The sequence below is a fragment of the Rattus norvegicus genome, chromosome 9 (assembly GCF_036323735.1).
Source record: "Rattus norvegicus strain BN/NHsdMcwi chromosome 9, GRCr8, whole genome shotgun sequence".
Taxonomy (NCBI): Eukaryota; Metazoa; Chordata; class Mammalia; order Rodentia; family Muridae; genus Rattus; species Rattus norvegicus.
This window is the reverse complement of record NC_086027.1, coordinates 52,875,843-52,897,030: the sequence shown is the minus strand read 5'-3', so window position 1 is coordinate 52,897,030 and position 21,188 is coordinate 52,875,843. Positions and strand designations below refer to the sequence as shown.

At 46.1% G+C, this 21,188-nt stretch overlaps 1 protein-coding gene across 3 annotated transcripts in view; it reads left to right on the top strand.

Annotated features, from left to right (window-relative positions):
• The window catches only part of Fhl2 (four and a half LIM domains 2), a 73,450-nt gene extending 57,510 nt beyond the window's left edge, over positions 1-15,940 (top strand). For all 3 annotated transcript variants that reach the window (NM_031677.2, NM_001412599.1, XM_039084158.2), the window contains exons 4-6: positions 8,490-8,659; positions 11,340-11,526; positions 15,348-15,940. In NM_031677.2, the coding sequence (NP_113865.1) occupies positions 8,490-8,659; positions 11,340-11,526; positions 15,348-15,499 (509 nt within the window). In that variant the 3' untranslated portion in view covers positions 15,500-15,940. The remainder of the gene's footprint in view (positions 1-8,489; positions 8,660-11,339; positions 11,527-15,347) is intronic.
• The last annotated feature ends 5,248 nt before the right edge of the window (positions 15,941-21,188 follow it).

Below are 21,188 nucleotides of genomic sequence, written 5' to 3'. Positions count from 1 at the left end.
GGTAGCCTACCATGTGGGTTTGATCACCATCACGGCAAAGACACACATAAATACACATAAGAAAATATGGGATTTAAGAAGCAAGCCTTATTATACACACGATGTAAAAATGGACATGAGAGCAGCTCCGAGAACCTGAGCTAGAATTCTGATGTCAGGCAACTTAGAAGGTGGTATGATTTAGAACATGGTACTAACACAGGTGGTAGGCTCTGGGCCAAGTAGCTTCCAGCATGTGTCATACTCACACATGGAGCTACTGCTGGACCTGCTGGCTTTGTGTAGCGCCTGGATGAATACACAAAGCCAGCAGAGAGTATCATCCTTCCGTGTAAGTGTCAATAGGAAGCGTAGGCTCTCCCCAAAGACTAGGTAGGTGGAAGCAGCAGTAAGCAGATCACTTGGATGCAGTGGGATGGCAAGCTGATTGAAGATAAAGACAAGTGTGAGCAGATGGAATTTAGGGAAGTGTAACTTTGGGCATGTGGGCTCTGAACCATTCATGTGGAGGAAGGAGGCTGACAGAGCCTGTGCAGACAGTGGCCCAAGCGAGGTCATCAGGCGCCCCCTAGTGGACAAACTGGGTATAGTCTGTGAATTCAAATTGCTTTCAAGGCCCGTATGTTAATACAGTCCTGAACCTGGGCAGTCAGGAGGCTGAGGCAGGAAGACAGTGCATCCGCAGCCTGGACGGACGGCACAGCTAGATTCTATGCAAGATAACTAAATAATTTAAAGTATCAAGACAGCCTCTTTGAAATTATACGGGGGTTTAGAATCGAGGGGAAGCAGACATATTAAGAAACTTCAGATCACCAGGTTTATCCATTCTATGGCCCACAGGATTTGCACATCCCAAGATAGCCATAAGTGGCCGCTAACACGTTTGTAGATCACAATAACATATTACCGTATCAATAGGCTGCATGCCCTTGGGATCACAGTAATATTAAGTAACCTCTAAAGTGTATGCGAGAGTTTTAAAAACATGAGTTAACCTTGGGATTCTGAATTTTAAAGTCCATACTGAGAAAGTGACTCATGCTTGTGGGCTTGGTCAAAACTTCTTAATGTATTAGCTATTAGCTATTTTAGCACTTATAGTATTCGATTATTCATAATACCTGTAATTTTAACTCAGTTTTGGAACTACTTAAGAATTTGAAGTTTGTTAATCAAAGAACTTTTAAGTAAAAGCTATCACACAATGTTAAATTTGAAAGTGAAGTCTAGAAGAAGTTCAGTTCGTTCCGCTGATAAACAAAGGCAACGTAAAGCCATTTCAAAGGATTGTTTTTTTTTAAGAATCACATTCAATGCCGGGTGTGCTGGGACACACCTTTAGTCTCAGCACTCTATAGCTAGAGACACGCAGATCTCTGAGTTCTAGGCCAGCCAGTTACACAATGAGTTACTATCTAAAAACAGCAGCAAAAGAGTCAGGCTCACCTGAGACCAAAAGCACACGTGATGGGAGAGGGGGCAGAAAGAAAGCACAAATGATCTTACCACCTCAGTCTTTCAAGTATCAAGAACTAAAGGTATCACTCATCACTTTATTATTATTATTATTATTATTATTATTATTATTATTATTATTTCTGTACATGTAAAAGCAATACAAATTGGGGCTGGAAGATGGCTCAATCAGAAAATGCCTGACTCCCTGCCCCTCACAGCAGTGTGTAAGCTGTGAAAGCCCCATGTCAGAACAGTCGTGGAGGTGGGAAAGGGCTTTAAAGAAGTACGTCTGCAAAGTTCACACTGATCTGACAAGGTGACTGTTGACTGGTGCCCCTCTTCCCCCTACTTGCTTACTCACTCATTCATGCTTTAGCCACACGTGGCCCTGTGACTAGCAGTCTTCCTCACACAGGAAGAGAGTCCTGCAATTGTTCTGTCACTGCCCTCACAGGCACGGGTCACAGGACGGAGGAGCATGGATTGACCATTGGGATCAAATGTGTATCCAGGCTCCAGTTCTCAGCCACAGTAATCCCTTTCCACAGATGTGTAGTGCGCCCCCATGTGGCAGGGCTACGAGAGCGCTTCATGGGGACTTGGATTTTGTTGGAAAGATGTCACCCTTTATTTCTGTTCCTTCTGCCTCACCTCAGATACAATAACCATTTTTACCAAGGGGGCGGGGGGGGATACAAGTCCCCGAAGCAGTTAATTCCTGAAAGAAGGATGGGCTGGAGGTCGAGGGCCCACCCATTCTCTCTGGGCGTTTCCAACTGTTTGCCTTCACTGCTGTATGAGGATCATAGGCTGTTCAGTGCCGACTACAACACCTGCCAGTGAGTGTGTCCTCGTGTACAGATGAAAATGCACCACACAGAATCTGGGAAATCCCAGCCAACCTTGACAGATGACTGAGCCTGAAGTCCCAGAGTGGGAACAAGGATGAACAACTCCCGAGGAATGATACCTCTGGGCTCTACACACGTGTGGTCTATACACACACTTTCACACAAACGCTCGTGAGCATGCGCGCACGCACACACACACAGAGAGAGAGAGAGAGAGAGAGAGAGAGAGAGAGAGAGAGAGAGAGAGAGAGAGAGAGTGTCAAGGGTTTTGAGTCTGTAGTTTCAATGGAGTGAATACTAACTTTAGATCCAGGGCCACCAATGTGTCATCCTGTGTCATCCTGTAGCAGGGCCTCATTGATGTGTGAAGAACACGATGCCTAGGAGACAATTTCGAGCCAAATTCTGACTTGTGGTGCTGTGGACGTGCATGGCCTCCTACATGCCAGTGAACACCCTGACGCTGGGCTACATCCACACACTCAAGCTCAGATCCTTCTGTGGGAGAGTGACTAACTTTCTGTTTTATTTCTGGCTTGCTTTGCTTTTGGCAAAGAGGAGGTACTGCAGAGTTTTGGGTGACAGACTGACATATGGGAAGTATTTGGGGAAGATATATGGGGCGAGAAGTAATACTTTTCCAAAGGAGATAATTAGACCTTCGGTAAGATAGATTCTTATTGCTACGATATTTTTTCTGGTTAATACGACTTTTAAACGACTGTGACACACGGTGACAGGAACAGAAGCCCGCAGCCTGAAAGCACAGCTCAGGAGGGGTGGGGAAGACAGAGCTACATGGCAATTGGTGGTACTGGAATTTTAAGCCACGTAAATTAGAAATTTGGGGCCTGAGTCGGGTATGGCAGTAGACATTGGAACATTGCCCACCAAAGGCTGGTCCTCCCACATCAATCTTCAACCAAGAGGCTTGCCTACAGGTCAATCTGATAGGGGCATTTTTGAAATGGCGGCTCCATCTCCCCAAGTGATTCTACCTCATATCAAGTTGACAAAAGCAGACAAACAAACAGACAAGAACAGCACAAGACTCTGTCTCAAAAAGGAAAACAAATTGAATTTTTGGCAGTCTTCTAAACAATAGCCCAGGAAAGGCAATTTGCAGTTCCTCTAGTGAGCAGGGTTTTTATAAACCTCCCACCATGCTTGCAGCCTACAGCTGAAGCCCAGCCCCACAGCTGCAGCCCAGCCCCACAGCTGCAGCCCAGCCACACAGCTGCAGCCCAGCCCCACAGCTGCAGCCCAGCCACACAGCTGCAGCCCAGCCACACAGCTACATAGCTGCTTAGTTAGCCACATAGTTGCAGCCAACCACGCTGTTGCAGCCCAGCCCCAGGGTCTACTTACTGCTGCTTCTGTTCTTTTTCTGGCTTTGTTCATTTACCTCTAAAGTGCTCCACCCTCTTCTGTGTGACTCTGGTGTCCCCAGTTCCTCTAGTTTTCCCTGTTCTTTAAGCCTAGGAGACCAGTGCTAGGACCTTTTTGCGGGCAGACAGGCCCTGAGAGGTAAAGGGACAGAGGACAGACTTGTGTCTGCAGAGAGAAACTGGGCTAGCTTCACACATGAGGGGTTTTTGCGTCTTAGTATTCTACACTGGCACAGGTACAGGACAAGTGGACAAGGACGTTCACTATGCAGGGCGGCTGGTTTCCTTCACTTGGCTTCAGGGACATCGTTGAGAAGATGGAGGACATAAGAGTCGCAGAGACCGTTGGTTGTAGCAAATACACATAGCCTCTCTAATGGGATACACGAGCAGTCCTGGGATCCATCTCAATGGGGCATCCCTACACAGTCCATGGTGCTGGATGGGGAGCCTAAGTGGTCTTTGCTTTGTGCCCTAGGTGTGACCAGGAGCTCTGTGGGCCTTGGTCTGCTCACCTCACATGGCCTGCAACACTCTTCTCTGTCTGTGCATAGTTAAGTGAACCCTGCCAACAAGGGTTACAGAAGCAATATAGTTGATGGGACCCTAACACACTCATGTCCCTTTGTTCACTGGAGGCCATGTGCATTGACCCATTGTGCTCCATTCCTCAAGCCTCTCTGACACCCTGATATCTTTGCCACAGGAGACTTCTTTTTTCCTCCTCTGCCCTATCAGTCCAGGCTCCACCCTGGCTGTCTCCTCCTGCTCTGAACTCCTGGCTCCTCTAGGTAGAAATTACAGCTCTGAAGTCACCAACTTTCACAGGGACACTGCCTCCCTCTCCAGCAAGTCTCGGAAACCTTTCTACCAATGAAAGCCTCGTCTCACGGACTGTGGAAGATGGGAAGCCTTAGCACCAGTCCTAATGTGGCTCTTTGAAAACTTCCCCTGTCTTTGAGACAGACTCAGCAGTCTGTTAGTAGGTGGAGAAGACACGAGTCTGACAAGGGACAGGCTCACGAGGTGAAGGAAAGTCTGACATCTGAGAGGCATCCTCCATGCCCCGGCTTCCACGGGAGTGTCCAGCATCCACGGGGCTGAAGGCATACAAGCTTTCTTGGAGTTGGTCTTGAGAATTCCTACCCTTGAGAAAACTTTCCTTTACTTACCAGATTTTCAGCTGATTGGAGGCATGGTCCGAGACAGATATGCTTCCTTCTAAGTCTGCTGGCTGCAAACAGGAATTTCATCTAAAAGCTGTATTCACAGCAGCATCAAGACCAGGGGATTTGTTGTTTTCATTGTTCGGATTTTAGGAGACAGGATCTCTCTGCATTGCCAGGCTTCCCTCAGACTCTGGGCTCATGCGATCCTCTTGCCAAAGCCTTCTGAATGGCTGGCACTGCAGATATGCCTACACATCGGAATGGCCCTGATGATCCCCCTGTTTACAATCCTTGCCTAGAGTAGTATACTCTATTAGATACATGTAAATATCATATACCAAGTAAACCATGAAAACAAAAAGAAAGGTGAATCGTGGGCAGAGCTTCTGTGGAGCTCTGGTAGTGAGTGGATTCAGGTTTTCAGGACTTTGTCCAAGTTCTTCTCCCTACCCAGTTCCATACACCACACTAACAAGACAGGAAATTAGGATTTCATCATAATCCTGTCCTGGGACTTGCCAGTCCATACAACCTAAATGCCCGGCTCCTCTCAGCGGGTTTCTTGCTGGTATCAGAGGAAGGAGGGCCCAAGGAGACAGGTCAGGCCAGCTCTAATCTTGCACCCCATGTTCCTGATTCCTTGTTTGTCTGTCTGGATGGGAACAGTACCATACTAGCCACATTACACAGTAACTCTGTGGCCATGGTAATGGGTGGCCAGCCTTCCTAACACTTTCCCTGCAGGTGCAATTCCCCAGCCCTGTGCTGCTATAAGATTTACTTCAGAGCCCAGCATGGAGGCATATACTTGTAATGCCAGCGCTCATAAGGTAGAGGCAGAAGATAGACGTAAGTTCTAGACTAGTCTGCTCTAAATAATGAATTCTCCAGTACATTCTGGCTACAGAGCCAGACCCTCTTTCAAGAAACCAAAACATGGGGCTGGGGATTTAGCTCAGTGGTAGAGCGCTTACCTAGGAAGCACAAGGCCCTGGGTTCGGTCCCCAGCTCCGAAAAAAAGAACCAAAAAAAAAAAAAAAAAGAAACCAAAACATTTACCTCAGCACACACCGAGAGCTAGCCATCGGAGAGTTGTAGCCGACTGTATTCAGTGAGACATCACTTGGTTGGTGGCCTGCTTGGCAGCATCAGCTCAGAGAGACAGGAGCAGAGGACCAAGATGCACCTGGTGGTAAAGGAGCCAGCCTCTGGGTGCCACGGAAACACATTTGAAAGCTACCCATTCTTGCCCTCACACTGGCTGTCCACTGTCATTTTCACTTCAAGATCCATCATCCCCCAGGACAGCCTGTGTACCTCCACTTTAGAAGGTACAGTGTGTTAGGCACACATGTACCATGTACATTTTACATAGTCTATGTAAGAGAGAGCACCCCTTGGAAGAATTAGAAGCTGAGAAAGTGACCCAGGAATGCTGTCTAATAACCATGTAAGAATTCTCGGTGCATCCCTATCCACCCACAGCACAGATGTCTCCTGACTAGCCTTCCAGCCAGCTAAAGGAAAGCCCCAAACCTTGCTGTTTTGACTGAGAGCTAAGGACCATTTCAGGGTTGCTTGCATTATTCTGTGTACTTCTGCTGGGCCTGGAGCAGTGGGCCCCTTCCAGCTACCTACCCCCATTCCGGGGGGGGGGGGCTAGGTTGAAGTCACCCACATTCTGCATCCTTTATATGATCCACACAGCCGAAAATATTTCCCATCAAAGCCATAAAAGCCAGATGTAGCACTGCACAGAGAAGCCACCCATTACTCTAGACACTGAGACAGGAGAGTTGTGAGGTCAAGGCCACCAGAGCTAGACAGCAACACCTTATTTTATCTTTTAAAGTCAGAAAGGTGTTTTGTTGTTGTTTTCTTTTTCCAGTTGCAAATGATACAGTGTCTGTCACAAACTCAGCTATTCTGTAGCTCCACTGCTGTGGGAAAAGAACAGAGGCTGTGATAGTGAATGCTTTGTGGGCTGTGGGTGTAGTGGTAGAATCCTTCCTAGCATGAGAGGCCCTCTTAAGCTCTACCATAAAACAGACAAAATAAACCCCATTTAAGAAACAGACAGCCCTGTGTGTCTGGCCCACAGGCTGCTGTGGGATATCCCTGAGGTATCACATACTCTATTTCCTTTTCCTAGTCCACTGCATCCTACAAAGGGTGCTCACACACAGCCTCCTTTTTGAATTCACTCATCTTATAAATATATACACATATTAGGGGATATAAAAAAAATCAGTCAAAAAATGCAGTGTCGCTGTTAGTCAAGGCTGTTGATGGTAGAGTGAACAAATTTCTAGGGCATATCTGAGTGAGGATATGACTGAGGATCAATAGAAATGTGCCACGAGTAGCTCTCGTTCTAGGTCACGGCACAGTGTGGAAAACCAGAATCACAATGTGGTCACACAGCCGGTGCTGCTGGAGTGCCTCACTGCACTGGGCTGGAGCTCCATGTCATCAACTCCACAGACATTCATATTCTATTATTATTAGTGATAACTGTTTGTGTTCGTGTGCATGTGTGCACTGTGTGCATGTGTGCACTGTGTGCATGTTGGTGGGGAAGGGCATGTGCATGCCACAGTGCACTTACAGAGTTTGTTAAAGGATACCTCTTGGCTTGCTTCTTCTGTGGTGGGTTCTGGGGATTGGACTCAGGTTGTCAAGCTCTCACATGGCAAGAAATGTCACCCGCTGAGCCATCTCCGTGGCCTCTAGTCACTCCCACTTCACTGCGAACCAGAGGGGTGTTGATTAATGAAGGTACAGCAGGGGCTGTACGGTGTTCCCTCCGTCCTTTACGAGTATATTCTGAGACCCACCATTGATAGTACTAGGTCTGCATTTACTCTGCTTTATGACAGAATTTAATGTGTATCGGACACGGTAAAAGTAAGTAAAATAAGGCTATATGAACCCAGGCACTGTGGTACCGTGACAGTTGTTCTTGTAATGAGGGTTGGTAGCATATGCAGTGTGGATACTCTGAGCAACAGGACAATAGCCATCCTTGCGGACTGGGTGAGGGAGTGCGGTATCTTCTCACGCTATCCAGAAAGGTGTCCGGTTTTTCCTTATGAATGAATTGTATATTTTTGGCATTTTCCGTTAAATATTTTCAGTTTGACCTGAGTTTGACCACAGATAGCTGAAACCATGGGAAGTTAAACCATGTCGTGACCTTCACCAACCCCACCACATAAGGATTAATGAACTGTGCTGAATTTCATCTGTTTTACCATGTGGAAAGGCACTTTACATTTTTTATTTTATTAATTTTTAATCTATTAATTAAATTTATTGATATTTACTTTATTAATTTTATTTCCACTTAACATTCCCAATTTTAATTTAATTTAATTCCCATATTTAGGTAAACATCAAGTACCAACTATGTACCATGTAGTCCTACTATGTTCTAGGACTGCATGTGTAGCATTGAAACAAAAGCAAACTAGCAATTATCTCCAGTTAGAGAGGAGCCTCCGAGAGCAGAGGAGACTTACCGTATCATAACACTAGGTGGTAACGGGCTCTGGAGACGCGTTACCGGGACCTCAGTCAGTCTAACGGCCGCTGCTGCTTTCTCTCGCCTCTGACCACAGGTACCCGCAAGATGGAATACAAGGGCAGCAGCTGGCACGAGACCTGCTTCACCTGTCAGCGCTGCCAGCAGCCCATCGGAACCAAGAGCTTCATACCTAAGGAGAATCAGAACTTCTGCGTGCCCTGCTATGAGAAGCAGTATGCCCTGCAGTGTGTGCAGTGCAAAAAGGTGCTTGGGGTCCCTGGGGGCTTCTTGTCCTTCTCAGCTTCTGTCCCCGGCCCAGCCATCACGAAGGAACACCTGTCATGGCTCTCTGCTATGAGAGCTTGCCCATTCTTGCCTTGAACATCTGTTCTCCTGGGTGTCTGAGTGTTTATCTACCGGGTCTGTGAGCTGGCCTTTTCTTTTTCTTTTTCTCAAAGAGAAAAATTCCGCCTTCAATAACATTTCCAAATGTTATTACCTGATGTCAGAGGGAAGGGAAACTCTCTCTCTTTAGCCTGCCTCTGTTAAGCTGATCTTGAATAAACAAGAACCACAGAGGAGGTCTGCCACGCTCTCCTACACACAGCTCCATGCATGGTGGTGCCTCTAGGGCCTCAATGCTGTTAGGACCTATTCCAGCCTGTTAAGTTAAGCCCTCCCCTCTCCTCACTTCCCTGCTCCACTGCCCTCTGCCACATCTGTGGCCATTCTTTGCTCAGTTCACTCTTGCACTTGTTTCTTCTGGGATCTCTTTCTGCTGTTATGGCCACCTCTTCTGGCTTGGAAACAGTTTGGTCCCTTCCGGCAAGGCTCACTTGATGTGGTAGGGAAAACTCTCATTGGGTTCACCTGTAATGAACTCTGTAAGCAAGGCAGGTAGCACATGGTGAATGCCGTGTTCGTTCATGTATGTTTGATGGCCGTAGAATCTATCCGTGCATATACACAGCAGAAACCTGAGCACTGTTCAGAGGTCGTTTGGCCTTGAGATCAGCTGTACTGCCAGGGCTATAAACCTGTAGGCATCACTACAGACAACACATTGCAACACCATGATAGCAGTTCCTGTGGCTCCTTTGTGGCTCCTTTGAGTCACTTGTCCTGTCACCGGCCCATCAGTGTGGTCCTTTTAGTTGTAAAAGTGCAAAAGGTACAGTTTTGTGGGTCTGTGGCTTTGTATAGGTGCTCCCTAAATACACTGGACCCGTCCCTCCTCAGGCAAGGAAAGAGGTCCTGCAACACCAGGGGTCTGAGGGCGGGCAGGAGAGTGAAAGGCTGGATTTTAATCCAGGTGGAAATGACTCTGTAGCCAGCAGGGTGTCTTGATACATGTGCTGAGCGACAGGACCGATTGGTCACAGAGTCGACAAGAAAATGAACCAGAGGATGGAGGTTGGGGTTGCTGGGGAAGGGAAATCTCTAAGAAAGCCACACTTAAGCTGAAATGAAGCTGAGCTGATGTGGTGCAAAAGGGGGTGGAGGAGGGCGCGAGGAGATGTGGAGGGAGTGGGAGGAAGTGGAAGGTATGAAGAGAGGAGGAGAGGATGAATTAGAGAGGTGAGGTAGAAGGGGTACAGAGAGGGGAGGGAGGAAGTGAGAGGAGGAGTAGGGGAAGGAAAGGAAATGGGGAAGGGGGAGGGAGCGGGGAGGTGGGGGATGGGGAGGAAGTAGGGGAGCATAGGGTGTAGGAGATAGAGGAGAGTAGGGGGGCATGAAGGGTATTAGATCCAGAGCACAGAGGGAGGCCCAGGGGGAACTCCAGGCAGAGTAGACATCACCTCACATACTCATATGCCTCCTGTATCTCCCAGAACAAGGAGACCCAGAATATTTTCCATAAATTCTACTTCTGGGTCAGGGGCGTGACAAATAATTCCTCATGTGTGATTTAATGACAAGAGCACAGGACAGAAGGGAATCCTGAGTCTCCCTGCCTTGTCGTTAGCCGGCTGTGACTTAATTCTTGGGCCAGGCCTGGGTCTCAGTTGCTTCGTCTGCAGCGCAGAAGTAGCAATCTTGCTGCACAAGCTTCATACAGGGCCCTCAGAAACTGCCAAGCACTGCCATACTGTTAAAAGAGTAAAGAGCATTGGGATGCGGCCCGGAGCATTTTCACTCTGTCTGCTGTGGCCACTGCATGTCGAGCTGAGACCCACTTAGACTCCCTGACCTCTGACTCAACTCTCCACCAGGATTTAAATTCATAGGAAAAGCAGTATTTGGAGGTTACTGGATGCAGTTGAGGTGTGGCAAGCCGTTTATCACCTTAGGGCTTCTTTAGAAACCTTCCATGACTCTAAGATAGGGCGGGAATAAAAGGCCCCCCGGGATGCTGGTCCCTTCAGGCCACACCAGCAGATGCTGATTCCAGTTGTCTTTAAGCTTCTGCCTTTCTGCTTCTCTAGTTACCATGCAGACTGAGTGTGGAACTAGACCTGGAGAGGCCACCACTTGCTGGGATTTGAAGGAAGGCCTCCACAGAGATTCATCCCGTTCTCTTTGTCACCCCAACTTTGTAGTTAGAACTGAGGTACTAAGATCTCTAGCCATGCCTTGCCTAAGCTACAGAGCCATTCAGAAGTAGCAGTCGATGCTTTCAGTGTTGTCTCTGACCATGACTTCACCACTGTGCCACCTTCCTATTCGGGAGGGTGACAATACCCCACAGTACCCATACCTTCTGTTCCCTTGCACCTCTGTGAAACCTAAAGACCCAGGATCACTAGGGAGAAAGCCAGGAGCTACAGCAATGGTATGGATGATACCACGAGATGCCTGAGGTATGAGGTTTCCTTACCACTTTAACAAACTGCACCTTCGTTGGGGGTGGGGTGTGTCTTACATCATCATGCACAGGCAACGGCAGTGACAGATGTCTACCAGAATCAGGGGCAGCCCTGACTCTTATACTTGTCTCCTCCAGCCAATTACCACAGGAGGTGTTACTTACCGGGATCAGCCCTGGCACAGGGAGTGCTTTGTGTGCACAGCCTGCAAGAAGCAGCTATCTGGGCAACGCTTCACAGCCCGGGATGAGTTTCCATACTGCCTGACCTGCTTCTGTGACCTGTATGCTAAGAAGTGTGCTGGGTGCACCAACCCCATCAGTGGTAAGTGTCCTGGGAAGGCTATCGCCAGGGCATAGGCTGTCTGCTTCCTGGAGTAGCATGTACACCTAGAGTGGTAGCACGGGTGTGTTAATATCTTGAGGCTCTGAGCCCAACAAGCATTTCTGCCTCTCTGTGGTGCGTCCTTGGAATACAGCTAGTGACTTTCCCTTAACCCTGGTCACGTAGAACCATTGGCCTCCCACTTAGTGTTTCTGCTTGGGTCTGAGTCTACTACAGTCCCATGAACAAAACGATGGTGTATTTCAGCCCCAACAGCGGAACTGGTATTTGAAATACCCATGTCATCTTAGTGCGACTCTTCCAACCACAAACCACGGTTAGATGGCGGTGCATTCTGAGTAGTTTATTCGTAGCACAGTCCCGAGGGAATCTGACGAAGTGAGAACCTAAAATGTGCCTGCCTGGCAGACCGGATCTGGACTGAGCTATTGAGTATGTGGAAGATATTGAAGGTGGAGAGTACTGGCTTCAGACTAAAGCCCTTTGATTGCTCACCATGTACCAATCAGCGGCAGGGGCTGGGGGTGCAAGTATTCTGTCATATGTAGATAGGAGTGTTTCCTGCAGTCCTTGTCCCAACCACATTCATTCAGTCTATCTGGTTTGTTGTTGTTCTTTATTGCTCTGATAAACACCATGATTAAAAGCAACACATGAAGGAAAGGGTTTATTTCATCTTACCATTTATAGTCCATCGTGAGAGGAAGTAAGGGCAGAAACCTGGAGGTAGGAATTCAAGCGGAGCCATGAAGGAGTGCTGCTTACTGGCTTGCTCTTCCTGTCTTGCTCAACATGCTTTCTTGTACAACCCAGGACCATCTGTCCCGGTTGTTACACTCTCCACATTGGGCTGGGCCCTCCCACGTCAATCATTAATCAAGAAAATGCCCAACAGACTACTTGGCTACAGAAAGAGCTTCCCTCTTCCCAGACAACTCTAGGTTGTATAGAGTTGATAAAAAGCTAATGTTGCATCATCCCTGCTCCACAGTCAGCAGATATCTGATTCTAGTGGCTTAGATCCTGTATTTCCCTGGAAATTAGTTCGGGAAGACAATGGGCCATTTTCAGTGGTGTATCCATCTTTGAGGCTCATTTCCTAACTTCTGATAAGGAAATATCTCCAGCACTATATAATTTATGGAAAAGTAGTATAAATGTGAAGTACTTTATATTAGACATGGATGTTTGCCAGTTACAGAATTTGGGGAAAAGGTTAGGAAGACCAGAATTCCTCCTTTAAAACAGCAGAACTAATTCTCTGAAAGGCAGTGATTGATTTTCAAAAACATACAGAAGAACTTTGAAATTGCAACTAGAATATTCTTTCAATGGTATTTCCAAAGACCCACACACACTGAGCTTGGGTGAAGTTTCTGACGGGTCCTCAGTACTTTTCCCCTTCAACACAATTTACACTGCTTTTTGAATAATTGAAAAACACTACAATTTTTACGTTCAGTGCTTACTTCTCATCCATAATTGACCACATTATCTATCCATATAGATTTGCAAACATGTCTACTCTTAAAAACTAATCTGGAACTTTATATCAAATACCCAAGTTGCTTGTAGTGACCCGCAGATATGCACAGAGCAGCAATGGGGTTGAGTTTCCACGCATCTGTGCTTCTGCCTGACACTGGACAAATGCAGCTCTGTCCCTTGTTCCAGCTCCCCTCTTCTGTAGCCCAGGCTGGCCTCGAATTCACAGAGATCCCCTTGCCTCTGCCTCCTAAATTCTGGGATTAAGGGCGTGCACCACCACTGCCTGGCCTCTAGCTCTCTGCTTAAATAATGCATCCCACAGTGATGTTTGGTTGTTTTTGTCTTTCACATTTTTGTCACTGGGGGGCAGGACATTTCCATGTAGTGGCCCTGGGTACAAGGGTGCCTTAACAGAAGAAATACATTAGAGAAGGTTTATTCTAGCATTCTGATGATGTTAACTAGTTTTAATGTCAGTGATTTTAAATTAAAGGGTCTCATAGTCAGAGAAAGATATGCACAGGGTAACATGTTTGGTCATTCAAGATGTGACAGAGGATTTTAGAAACCTACTCTGTCTTTCTTAAAAGCTGTAGTTCAGTACTTGCTAATTCAGCCCTGTTAGGGACATTATAGGATATAACCACCTAAAAATAGTGATATACTCAGGTAAACACATATAAAAACTAAAATACAAATCTCAAAATAAAAATAAACAGCATCTTGGATTTGCAGCTCATTCATGCCCATATGCTAAGAAGGGACATCACCATTCTTTCCCAAGCCTTTAGCAGCCCTGGGAACTTTCCAGAGCTTCCCTGGTGACTCAGAGATGTGGAAATGCTACAACAGCAGGCCTGAAAGCCAGACTGGTTTCGACCAGGGCCAGTGGCAAAGTTCTGGTTCTAGGAATAGGGAAGGCAATTTATATGGAAACTAGATACTGGGTGTTGCTTCTTTTCCTCTTTTGTGGTTCTGTGAATCGAACCCATGGATTCACACATACTAGGCAAGCACTCTGCCACTGAGTTACAGCCTCAGCTCCAGGAATTTGCCTCCCTCCACATAAGCTATCTAGGAAAAGAGGGCTGATAGACTTTGCTAGTATGTCCTTCATCAGGCAGCAGACGTGACCTTTGGAAGGACACAGGCACTTCATGGAGTCACGTGCACGCACCCAGCCTTGGCGTGGCTTGCCAAATCTGAAGTCTGGCATTTTCCTGGTGGGGAAGGGCTTGTTACAGTAGAACCAACCTGGTGAGGTAGAGTCTTTGTAGGTCTGAGAACTTGAACTTGGTGGTGGTGGAGTGGTACAGGGATAGCTACTTTCTTACATCATGATTTAATCACACCAAAGTTTTGGTAGTTGAAATTCACCACCATACAGACCACCAGTCACTGATAGTGCTGTCAGCACCCTGTGTACCTTAAACATCTCACCGGGACATTTTTCTTGTTTACCAGTGTTGGAACCCAGGCTCCAGCTCAGTGTTCAACTGCTTCCATAGCTTGCCTGATCCTGACCCTGCCTCCAGCACCGTGAAAAGAGAACACTGGTTTTGTCCAGTCCTTAACACTTCCGGGGGACTCGGGCCAGTGATCCTGCATTCTTTCACTATGCTTATCCCTTCTTTGATCGCAGCTCCCGGTCACCGCTCTGTAAGCTGGTACTTCCCTAGCCCTTCCCAGAACTTTCCCAGGGCAGCTTTCCTATCCTTTTCTCTTCTGCCTCCCTACATCCACTCCCTTTGTTACGGCACTCAGCAAAGGCACAAGGAGCTTGCTCCCTTCTCTTGTGGGGAGCAGGTTTCACGTCAGGGGAAAACATAATAATGGAGGAAACAGCAGGCATTTTTCTTTTCACAGGGCGAGTGATAGAAGCCAAGCCTTGACACCTTATAGGCAAGGGCTCTATGATGAGCTACACGGCCAGGCCAAACCGGCACCTTTTCTTTTCTTTTTCTTTTTTCGGAGCTGAGGATCGAACCCAGGGCCTTGCGCTTGCTAGGCAAGCGCTCTACCACTGAGCTAAATCCCCAACCCCGGCACATTTTCATAGTGTTATCGTACTCTTGTTAGAACCAGATTCTGTTCTGATGACCCTGAGTTCTTTGAGGCCGTGAAGAGTTTGTTGATTATACGTGCACTCTGTGTTCTCAGTTGTTCGTCTGAAGTTTACCGCGCATGTGTCATACAGTGGGGCCCAAAGGTTGAGGCCGGTCACTCACTGCGCATGTGTCACACAGTGGGGCCCAAAGGTTGAAGCGGATCAAACGGTGGGGTTGGTCACCTGTGTTTTCTTTTGTGCACAGGTCTGGGTGGCACAAAGTACATCTCTTTTGAGGAACGCCAGTGGCACAACGACTGCTTTAACTGTAAGAAGTGCTCCCTGTCCTTGGTGGGGCGAGGCTTCCTCACAGAGAGAGACGACATCCTCTGTCCTGACTGTGGAAAGGACATCTGAAGGCGACACAGAAGCCACAGCGCGTGGCACTGAGATTTGGGTGTTTTCTTTCATAACCAGGCAATGCTGTGTTCTGGTTTCCACCAGCCACCCCGAGGCTCCCTCTCGCTGTCCCGGCTTCATGTTTGTTGAAACCCCTTTAGTTCTTCAGTTTCAGTGGGGACAAGATTCATCTGTAAACCCCGGATGGGAAGATGGCTTAGAATTTTATAGAAATGCAAGGCAGATTAAATGGAAAGGTCTTGAGTGTCTTTATATTGCATCCTTTCTTCACATCCTATTTAATTTTTAAGTGCAATTAACATTTGTTATGAACTTGAATGTATTTTCAAGGGAGAGCTGGGATTTGCAGCTATGTAACTTCCGTTTTTGTGTAAAACCTAGAGTGAGATTTATGTGACTCACAATAAAATTATTCGGAATAAAACATTTTGCCAAGCACAGTGTGTGAAATAATGACAAAATGTTAGGGTCTCACTTCCCATAACCGTTTTGAGGGTCAGTGACCACTGCCTGAAGTACGTTCTGATGGTCAGTATAGGCTGGACTGCGGTGGTGTTCTTCAGAACTACACTTTGTTTCAAGAAAGCCTTCTAGTAGCACCAACGTTTCTCTCACAAGCTTCCCTTCTCCTGGAACATAAATATTCTACATTTGATGTGTAAATCTGTTACATAATATGAATGGCAGCAAGACCAGGAGGCTAATGACAGGGAGGCCACATTTTTGAGTCACTTTTAGTAACTGCTTTCATATCCATCAAGACACAAACCATACAAGGCCAGAGACAGTACCTGGTTCCTTTAATACCCTCAGCCTCAGCTTAATGTGCGCGTGCGCGCGCGCGCGCGTGTGTGTGTGTGTGTGTGTGTGTGTGTGTGTGTGTGTGTAAGAATATGTATAAACATGTAAGTGTGTGAATGTATATGTGTCTGTGCAGGTAAGTGTGTCTCTGTGTGTGTGATGATGTGTGTCTATATAAGCATGTATGTGTGAATGTGTATGTATAAGCGTGTGTGTGTGAATGTGTATATGTGTATATATGTGTGTATATATGTATATGTGTGTGTGTATGCACGCACAGGAGATGTCCAGACTCTCACTCTGTAGCAATCCTTCTGCTTCAGCCTCATAGATACAGGAATTACAGGATGGTCTATTGTATCCAGCTCACCTTCAGGATCTCGCTACAGTACACAGACAAACAGACAACTCAGACTCCAAGAGCAGTCTGTAAAGGAATCTTGCCTAGTGGCTAAGCTAGGACATGGTGAGCCTGACTTGTGTCCCTGACCACATAATCATTTCTCTTTAGGATGATAGCATAGTTGTGTTTCTACCTTTTATTTCCTAAGACAGTTTGATAAATAGACAAGCCATGCCAAAGAGAACACATCTGTTCAGTGCACAAATGTAGTCAGTTTGTTTTTTGAATGGATACAGGATGTCTTTTAATTTTTGATGATATCAAATGTGTATATGATGTACATTTTTCACTCACCATTTCCCTCTCTAGTCCCCTTCCCAATCCTGTCAAACCCCAAACAAGTAATCTCCTTCTGTCATGTGATAATCCACCGACTTTTATTAGGGTTGTTTGCGTGAGCACACGTGTGTGGGGATATTTACTCAAGTGTGGACAATTTACCAATGCCTACACCACTGAAGAAAACTGCTACCCTTTCCCAGCAATCATTAATCACAATAGCTCAATAGTTCCTAAGGCAGGGATGGGGCCTTATAAACGCCTCATCCATTCATGATGGAATTCTGAGGGCCCCCATCTTGTGTTGTGTCTTAGTTACAGTTTCTATCCCTGCACAAAACATCATGACCAAGAAGCAAGTTGAGGAGGAAAGGGTTTATTCAAGTTACACTTCCACATTGCTGTTCATTACCAAAGAAGGTCAGGACAGGAACTCACACAGGGCAGGAACCTGGAGGCAGGAACTGATGCAGAGGCCATGGAAGGATGTTACTTACTGGCTTGCTTCCCCTGGCTTGCTCAGGTTGCTTTCTTATAGAACTCAGGACCACCAGCCCAGGGATGGCACCACCCACAATGGGCTGGGCCCTCCCCCTTGATCCCCAATTGAGAAAATGCCTTACAGCTGGATCTCATGGAAGCATTTCCTCAAGGGAAGATCCTTTCTCTGTGATAACTCCAGCTTAGGATACACAAAACCAGCCAGCACATGCTGATTACCAGAGTTGCTGACTTTGTGAGCAAAATGACCATGCCGTCTCTGGAAGACGGCGTTTCTCCTCAGTCCTTTCTGCCCCCTGGCTTACACTCTGCCCTCTTCTCTGCAGTGTTCCTTGGATGGAGTGATACAAACAACCCATTTATGGCTGAACACTGAACAATCACTTGTTAGTCATCATCCACTACACACAGATGCATCTCTGAACAAGCCCGAGGGCAGCACCAATCTATGGGCATAAACATTCAGAAGGCAGGGATATACTGTACGCCTTTAGCAAAATGGTAACAGTAACCCACTGGTGCTTACAATGTCCACACTGGCTTTTCAAGTCCAGTTTCTTAAACTGGGTTTAATAACAAATGAAGTGCATACAGTGGTTTGAATGAGAGATGTTTCCCAAAGTCCAAGTATTTGAATGCAACGACGGGGCTGAGGGTGCCTGAAAGAGAATGGGGACAAGAGACTCGAAGAAGGACGTCAAGACAAGAGTCTGATCAAGGAGACAATTTTATTTTTCCCCAAGGCTGAATTTATACCAAAACATGGGTAACAGAGGGAGGGGGGAAGTGTGAAACATTTACGCAGGCCAAGGACACAGTATTCATGTGGTCAGGGAATCGGCTGATGTTGACAGGTTGTTAGAAAGGTCACAGGTTTGTCATATCTATTGGTCAGCAGGATGTTGGTTTCTCAGAAAGGTTACAGGTCATCACATTGGGCGTCTTGACGTTAGATGTATTTCTCAGCAAGGTCACAACTTTATCATATCATTATTCATCCTGACCACTGGATTTGTATTAGTCTTCTGCAGCTGGCTGGGGATTTTCCATGAACCCAGTCATACTTAACTCTAACCATAATAATAACATCAATAATGGAGGGCTTTGAGGGCATAGCTCCCAACATTTGAACACTTGTTCCTCCGTTTGGTGGCAATGTTGGGGAGGTTATGCAACCCTCAGGAGGTGGGAGGGACCTTGGTGGAGGAAGTGTGTCATTAGGGCGGGCTTTGAGGCTCCAGTCTTACCCCGCTTCTGGTTCGTTCTCTGCTTCCTGTGTGCGGATACTGACTTCAGTTTCTTCCTTCAGCTGACATGCACCCCACCATGAGGGACTCTTACTCCTCTGAAACTGTGAACAAAAATGTACTTTCTCCACGTTGTCTTGGTCATGGTGTTTTATCACAGCAACAGAAAAGTTACTCTAACTCCTTTGGGTCTTCTGGACTTAAAGCGACTTGAGGTTTCTGCCACTGTCTCAGCTACTTCTTTATTGCTGTGATAAAACACCATGACCAAGACAATGTGTAAAAGAAAACATTTAAGCCGATGAGAAAGAGGCTATGAATTTGAAGCAGAGCAAGGGGTATATGGGTCGGTTTAGGGACAGGAAAGGGGGAAATCAATTAAAATACAATCTCAAAAATAAACATATAAAAAAGAAAGCATTTAATTTGGCTTATGGGTTCAGGGGGTTAGAGTTCATGATAGTGGGATTGAAGAAACAGTTGAGAGCTTACATCTTGATCCACAACCAAAAGATGACAGTGAGCGCTGGGAATGACGGGAATCTTTTAAAATTTCAAAGCCCAACCCAGTGATTCACCTCCTCCAAGACCATATATCCTTCCCAAACAGTTCATGGGGGAAACTGACCCAAAATTCAACCCCTCTTCTGTGTGTGTGTGTGTGTGTGTGTGTGTGTGTGTGTGTGTGTGTGTGTGTGTGTGTGTACCTGAGTAACGCTAGCTTCCTAAGGTGAGTTTGGCAGTGTCCTTTTCCTTTTATGTTATGGAACTACTTAACGAGCACTGGTACAAGCTCATCTTTAAAGCTTTGGTAAGAGTTAGCAGTAAATCCATGTGGTTAACGAAGAGTATATTGCCCAGGCTTACAACACCCATGTCATACACAGATGCCCCGTGTCCTTCCTCTCATTGTCTGGCTCACATACTTTTTCTGTACTCACTTCTACAACATTTCTTAAGTCTTAGAAGGACTGATGTAGATGTTCCATTTAGGGAAGAGCCCTCAACAGTTATTATCAGCATCTTTAGCAGTATCCTCAGAGTATTTGTATTTACCATAGCTTGCCTTTAGTTATTAGGATAAGATGGGTGGGGGAAGGAAGCATAATCAGAATTCGGTATATAGATGTACTGAATTCTCAAAGAATAAATTTAATTAAAGAATTGTATATTAAAATGTTTTATATTAAAATTTAAAGATAATTTTTAAAATCGTTAAAACAGCCATTTACCCACTTTTTTGTATAGTTTCTGTAATTTTTCTTACTACTAATTTTTAGTTTTATCATGTTCTGATAAAATGCAGGAGATGATTCCAATTATTTTGTATTTTGTATTTTGGTAACACTTGGTTTATGGTTTAGGATGTGGTCTATTTTAGAGAGGTTCCATGGGCTGCTGAGGAGAATGTATACTGTTTCTTTTGGATGGAAGATTCTGTATATATCCGTTGTTTATTGGATTCTTGAGACAGTCCTTCACTGGTGTTAGAACATCTGTTTTCAGGATTCCAATATGAACCAAAGACTCTCTAGGACTTCCCTGGGACGTCAGCAGCAGATAGGATTCATTCATTCAATTAGTTCTGTTCCTATACAGAATCCTGATTATTATGAACTTGGTACCAGGGTGTAGGCCAATTCTATGACAGGCCTGACCATGTCACTTTTGGGGAGAATGAGGATGATTTGGGACTTTGAATTAAGCAGCTGAATGCTGTAAGCAGGACTTAATGGGCCATTCTAGTAGCAGCTTGGAAGATAGTAGTGCTGAGAGCAATGTGGACTTCAGAGGCCCACCGTGACGGGCTTCAGAGGAAAACAATATGAGTAGCTGGATTACAGACCAGTCCTGAGATATTCTGGCAAAGAACGTGGCTGCTTTCTGCCTTTGTCCTAAAAACCTGCCCAAGGTTAGATGATAAAGTACTAGGTGAAGTACTTGATGAAGGAGATTTCAAGACATGGACAGCTATGGGCTCTATCACATGGTTATGAGAACTCACACAACCGGGGCAGAATGAAATACAGCTTGCAGAGAAAGAGAGCATCGTGCAATTTAATGTTGGAGCTGAGGCTTAAGTGGAAAGAGATAAAGGCATGAATCAAAATGGAGTAAAGGAATGAGGGCTCACAGGGAAAGACCACACCAAGGCACATGGTGTCTAACTTGGAAAAAAGAAAGGCCCAAGGAATTTTTTGTTCCTAAAAGGCAACAGCAAAAGGAAGCTGCAGAAACCGTGATTCTGTGTGGCTACACTCCGTTCCAAGCAGAAAGTTGAACACATCGCTGTTGTCCATGTGGTCCTAGCTTCAGAGTCAGGAAGGATACACAAGTACAGAGTTTGTATAATCTTCTTCCACAGTTAAGGGGAGACTTTAAGGCCAGGGCTGTGGCGGAGACACCCTTCATGGAGGCCTTGAAGGACCATTTTGTGAAGCTGTGAAAGTGAAGC